General features: G+C 43.1%; 1 protein-coding gene across 1 annotated transcript in view; it reads left to right on the top strand.

Moving 5' to 3' along the window:
• Positions 1-5,577, top strand: part of LOC119368920 (lysine histidine transporter 2-like) — a 6,089-nt gene extending 512 nt beyond the window's left edge. The window contains exons 2-8 of the mRNA XM_037634028.1: positions 3,190-3,344; positions 3,454-3,840; positions 4,039-4,432; positions 4,542-4,647; positions 4,782-4,873; positions 4,961-5,029; positions 5,205-5,577. Coding sequence (XP_037489925.1) covers positions 3,190-3,344; positions 3,454-3,840; positions 4,039-4,432; positions 4,542-4,647; positions 4,782-4,873; positions 4,961-5,029; positions 5,205-5,303 — 1,302 coding nt within the window. The 3' untranslated portion in view covers positions 5,304-5,577. The remainder of the gene's footprint in view (positions 1-3,189; positions 3,345-3,453; positions 3,841-4,038; positions 4,433-4,541; positions 4,648-4,781; positions 4,874-4,960; positions 5,030-5,204) is intronic.
• The last annotated feature ends 886 nt before the right edge of the window (positions 5,578-6,463 follow it).

The raw sequence follows: 6,463 nt of genomic DNA, 5'->3' as shown, positions 1-6,463 counted from the left end.
GTCGTTTTGGTTTTCATTCATTTTCTCAGCAGTGTTTCGCTACCGATGGAATAATGTTCCTCGTTCAAATTTCGGTTGCTAATTTCATGAGAGAGAGAGAGAGAGAGAGAGAGAGTTGTCTACAGGAGTGAAACAAGGAGGTTTAGAGGTGGACATTAGGAGCCTCTTTGATTCGCACGATCTCTAAAACACAGAACAGAAAAATAAATACAAGAATGACATGCCATCTTCAGTACATTATGATTAGTAGTGACGTTTCTTTGTGCACCGGAAAAACAAAGGATTTAGCACATCAGGTTGAAGTGGATGAAATTTTTTCCTATGTAAACCGATATAAATTTATTCAAAGGAAAATATTTTCCTATGAGTTGTGCTACGAATCAAACAACCCATGTAAAAAAAATCATAGGTACAGAATTCTCCAAACGTATTTTAGAAATCCTTTGAATCAAAGAAACCCTTGATGGACAAAGTGGAATAGAATGGAGGCAAAATGTTACTTTTTGAATAAAAAAATGCCACTTGCATGCAGGATTCTAGATATTGCTACTCGCTTGTTTTTTTAACCTTTTTCTTCGTTTTACAAAGAAAACGTATGGAATGTTCATCAAATACCCCATGGATGATGGTCACATAATCAGTATGATATGTGATGCTTTGCCTTAATTGAGGAATTTTTATTTTCAGTAAACAATAAAATTTGTTGTACTTTCATATTAAGTGTAAATTCTGCGCGGCCCAAGAGTGAAATATTTTTTTACAGTGGATAATCGTCCCTCGAATCCAAGATCTACATGTCAATTACTACCATGTACTACTACTAAATATCTTTGGCGGGTATTAGAAATATCATTGTGGTTAGCTGAATATATACATCCTAGATAGAGAGAGAGAAAAAAAACATATCTTTGCCATGAGTTGGCCTTGATTACGCATCCGACGACACCGACTAATTTGACATTTAGTCAATATGACAAGTCAACTTGCGTGAATTTAAAGGAATCACTTGTCTTTAGTGGGCCCTTCCACGTGCCTTGTTTTCCTTAAGCATGGCTCAATGATCAAATGTGCAGTTTAGTTAACTAAAACACACTGTTTTGTTTTGCGCACCTACTGGCAACATTAGCATTGTTCAATGAGCCTTCCCTCTTTCTGTCCTGAGTCCTGATTTGGCCACTAGACAAACACTATTTTTTTTGATAAAGAATATTTCATTCAATTGATATATTGAGGTGATACAGCAACATTGAAGAATGCCCGAACTCTGCATAGCGTGATGCACACAGCCAACATGTCCAACAAGCCTAAAAATAAATATCATTTTACAGCAAAAGAAAATCAGTCCAGCCTAGGGTGGGGCAACTCCTATCCGGAGATTACACCGCCATCCATGTTGAAAGAAAACCTTCCTGGCTGTATGCTCCAGCCGTGTAGACGCCATCATAAAAATGTCTCTGTCCTCCGGCCTCTGCAGGATAGACCACGTATGAAGCCATCGCGTACACGCATGGATAACCTGAACAGGAGATGAAACACATTTATTGTTAAAAATCACATCATTTCTGGTAAGCCACAGTGCCCAACATAAGGCAGCCGCTCCCACGAGTAGATGTGCTGAAAATTGTTTATCGATACCCCGCAACCAATTGCCGAACATGTTACGCGCGTGGGGGATATAGATTTGAAGCTACTTGAACTATGGCCCAGACTACACGAGTAAACTTACACTCAAAAAATAAGTGTTTGATGGACTCGTCATGTTGGCAAAAGACACATGTCTTGCTACCTTGCCAGTTGCGTCGTGCCAAGTTATCTCTAGTTAAGATGACCCATCTGTTTAGAAACAAGAGGAATATCTTCACTCTTAGGGGAATTCTGAGCTTCCACAATTTATTGTTATCAACCGGTACATCAGTGTGGGTCATTGCATCATACAAGGATTTGACTGAAAAGGTACCATTCTGATGAAAATTCCATCGAAACTTGTCTGGTTCGCCTGATAGCTGAATGGCCTCCAGACGATTGAGTAATTCATTCCATGCTACCAGACGAGGCCCAATAAGGTCCCTACGAAAAGAAATATCAGGGTTTTCTTGTCCCAATACTTGTTTGATCGTGACCGATTTATGTCTGACGATCCTATACAAGCTAGGTTATTGCACCATAAGTGGAGTGACCCCCAGCCAGGTGTCTTCCCAGAATCGAACCTTAGAACCATCCCTAACCGAGAAAGTACCAAATTGAAAAAGAATTCCTTGATCTTCATCACGCCACTCCAAAAATGTGAATCACCGGGTTTCTAGTGAACTTGAGAAATGGCTTTAGACTCCACGTACTTGTTACGAATGATTTCCTGCCATACTCCATTCTCGGTGAGTAGTTTGTATACCCATTTACTCAAGAGAGCGATGTTTTTAATCTCAAGATCCTAGATTCCAAGGCCCCCTTGACTTTTAGGTCGGCATAATATACTCCACCTAGCCAGCCGATATTTCTTGGATTCATTATCACACTGCCAAAAAAATCTAGATCTAAAATAACCGAGACGCTGTAGAACCCCTTTAGGTAAGTGGAAGAATGACAACATGTATAGACAAACACTAATTTGTGTCCTTTCTTTCTTTCTTTCGTTCTTTCTTTCTTTCTTTCTTTGAAAAAGGCCTAATGTCATATATTAAGTATTACATGTCCTTACAAACACATCCATAAAAAAATTACATTTAAAATCATGGGAGTGTTGAAGTCTTCTTTCTCTTGCATCCATCAGTGGCGCATTGCGAGCATAGCTCAATATCGCATCTCGGCCTCCGCCTCAGCGGAGCTAACTTTTTGAAACCAAGAAGCTTGTAGAAGTAATCACCGGGAGGCCGCAGATGCAGACCAAGAGACGCCGTCGGCCATGATGTGCGAAGCAAATTGTAGCCCTAGAGAAGAAAACACCGATAAGGTCCTGTAAAAACTCCGTAGATCATGAAAGTCCACCTTTGTCGAAATGGACCGGATCCACCCTTTGTCGAAAAAAAATGAAAGTCGATTGAATCTAGAAGGATATACCTAAAACTCAAATGGACCGGATCCCGGGAGACCCGCCATGGACATAATTTCACATGCCTTCCGCCAGTGATAAGCTCTACCATACTTTGTATTATTTCATGCCCAATGGCTAACAACAACGGTGAAAACTAGCAGGATTGGAGGACTGTGGAGGAGAGGAAGATCGACGACTGGCTCCCGGTCACGGCATCAAGGAATGGCAAGTGGTGGTACTCAGCCTTCCACAATGTCACAGCCATGGTCGGCGCCGGCGTGCTCACCCTACCCTACGCCATGTCCGAGCTCGGCTGGTACATACATACTGCTGGAAATGGGATCACCTACAACTCCAATGGCATCCATATTGTGTATTACTATTTTGTACATGTCATCAGTTTCACTGATGTTTGATGGTTTTAGGGGACCTGGCGTCGCGGTGATGACTCTGTCATGGATCATGACGTTGTACACGCTGTGGCAGATGGTGGAGATGCACGAGATGGTGCCCGGGAAGCGGTTCGACAGGTACCACGAGCTGGGGCAGTACGCGTTCGGCGAGACGCTCGGGTTGTGGATCGTCGTGCCGCAGCAGCTCATCGTCGAGATAAGCTTGGACATCGTGTACATGATCACCGGTGGCAAGTCGCTCAAGAAGTTCCACGACCTCGTCTGCGAAGACAGGTGCAAGGACATAAAGCTCTCCTACTTCATCATGATCTTTGCTTCCGCCCAGTTCGTCATCTCCCAGCTCCCCAACTTCGACTCCATCGCCACCATCTCCCTCGCCGCCGCCCTCATGTCGATCTGGTACATACCGTGGGAAACTAATTTGTCAAAACCATAATTAATACTCCCTTCATATGGAATTAGTTGACCCTCAAAAAGATGTATCTAGATGTTTTAGATACATCGATTTGAGCGTCAACTCATTCTGCACGAAGACAGTAGCTAACTAGCTAGACGTGGCCACTCACATTGGGACGTATGGACAAACAAACGCCACAGCTACTCGACAATTGCTTGGGGCGCCTCAGTGCACAAGGGGAAGGCGGACGATGTGGACTACAGCCTACGGGCATCCACTACCCCGGGGATGGTGTTCGACTTCCTGGGAGGCCTGGGACAGATGGCCTTCTCCTTCTCAGGCCATAACGTCGTGCTGGAGATCCAGGCCTCCATCCCGTCGACGGCGGAGACGCCGTCCAAGAAGCCCATGTGGAAGGGCGTCATCGTGGCCTACACCACCGTCTTGCTCTGCTACTTCCCGGTTGCTTTCGTCGGTTATTGGGCCTTCGGCAACAGCGTCGACGACAACATCCTCATCACCCTCAACACGCCCAAGTGGCTCATCGCCGCCGCCAACATGATGGTCGTCGTCCATGTCATCGGTAGCTACCAGGTACACGTACGCGTCCTCCCAGCCACTCACTCATTCATTAGTTTTTTTAATGCCACATGTACATAATTAAGACTTTTCTTAACATGGGAGACGACCCTTCTCATCTCAGGTTTATGCGATGCCGGTGTTCGACATGATGGAGATGGTGCTGGTGAGGAAGATGCGTTTCTCTCCCGGTTGGAAGCTCCGTTTGGTTTCCCGAAGCCTCTTCGTTGGTAATGCCCTGATGCGCTTCTCACAAGTGAACTCTTTTTTTTTTCCAATAAAGTGAACTCAATTCCTTGCAGCTAATTAAACCAAAAAAGTTCTTCCCAAACAAACACGACTAACGGAATACAAATCCGTGCAGCATTCACAATGTTCATAGGCATTACCTTCCCCTTCTTCGGTGGGCTTATCGGATTCTTCGGTGGGCTCGCCTTTGCGCCGACAACTTATTTCGTAAGCATTCCATCCGGCTCCATTACAATTCCATTAAAGCAAATATGAATTCAGAGCTAATCAGAACTAACTTCTTCTTCGGACCAGCTTCCCTGCATCATCTGGCTCACGGTCTACAAGCCCAGGGTATTCAGTCTCTCATGGTGTGCCAACTGGGTAAGATCAACTGAATGAATAGTTAGTATTCCATCCGTCTAGATACATACGTTTGAGCGACAAATAATATTGATCCGAGGGAGTATCTTTCTTTATTATCCTGTGTGCCTGCAATAGACATCTCTCATTTGATCATCCAATTTTATTTTATCTTTTGTGTTTCCATTCTCTTCAGTTCTGCATCGTTGGTGGGGTGCTGCTGATGGTGCTTGGGCTCATTGGAGGGCTAAGGCAGATCATCATGGAGGCCAAGGCATACAAATTCTACTCGTAGATCACTAGTTGATTGTTGCAAAGCTATTGTATAGACAAGTAGCAGAATTTGATGCAATGCATCAATGTTGGCGTAGACCTACTAGAGGTTTCATTTGTACGTACCTTCTCCTAGTGTTACCTCTTTGGAGCGACCTAAGTGTGGCAACCTGGCAACCACCTCTCCAAGGCACTCCTACCATTTCAAATAGACTGAAGTTCTAGGTTTGTTCAAAGTCAATTTTCTTCTTCTTCTTCTGATTTGACCGAGTATGTACAGAGATATGATAATATCTAAGTTGTTGTGAATACGAATATAATATAGTGATACCTGATGCCCACACTATTTGTATGTATGATGTGGATTACTTTATGCCTGGCTGAGTATCAGTGGAAAATAAGCTCATTTACAATTGAAATGGTAATAGAACCATTGAAACAATCGTTTGTTACAACTAATAGAACGTGGTTTTGTCACCTGCTTTTTGGTTTGTAGGAATATGGTCTGATCGGGTGATGTTTGTTTCTTGGGAGGCTCGTAGTGGATAGGTAGATGATTTGATTGACCTATATGTTTGTGGTGTTTGCTGAATCTTGTTTGTTTAATCGGTTTTATGAAATAAAAATTGTGAGCGGCGCACTCTTTAATTCAAAAATAAAACCACTGAAATAATAATGTTTTTACACACACCTAATACATCTTCCTGAGATGATGAACAGAAGCAGGATATCATCCACATTGCCATCAGGTTTGTTGTGGTTTCAGTGGATCTGATAAAGGTGTACTCTCCAACTAGCAACCAGTCGTCGGTATCAGAGATGTCAAGGGCATATAATCGGTAAGTGAATAATTGGCGATCTTTCACCACGGCAGGGCACTCTTGGATACGAACGAAATACCGAGAGCAAAAAGTTCCAATAAAAAATCATTGTTGCGCGAAGAATAGAACTATTCCAAATCATCAGTAAGGCACCAGACGGGCTTCGAGAGGGAATATAAGCGGATTTATTAAGCCTATGAGGACAAAAAGGATCGAAAAAGGTTCTGAACTTCTGATCACAAGTGCATATGTTCAGTCTCCTGCAAACAAACGACATTACACCCACATGAATTAATCACATTTTTAACTGCTAAAGTTCTGTGATATGAATTTATTCCCCTGATGTTCCAAACCATAATAT

Source organism: Triticum dicoccoides, chromosome 2B, assembly GCF_002162155.2.
Source record: "Triticum dicoccoides isolate Atlit2015 ecotype Zavitan chromosome 2B, WEW_v2.0, whole genome shotgun sequence".
Classification (NCBI taxonomy): domain Eukaryota; kingdom Viridiplantae; phylum Streptophyta; class Magnoliopsida; order Poales; family Poaceae; genus Triticum; species Triticum dicoccoides.
The sequence above is the reverse complement of the archived record's forward strand: the minus strand, read 5'-3'. Positions and strand labels throughout refer to the sequence as shown.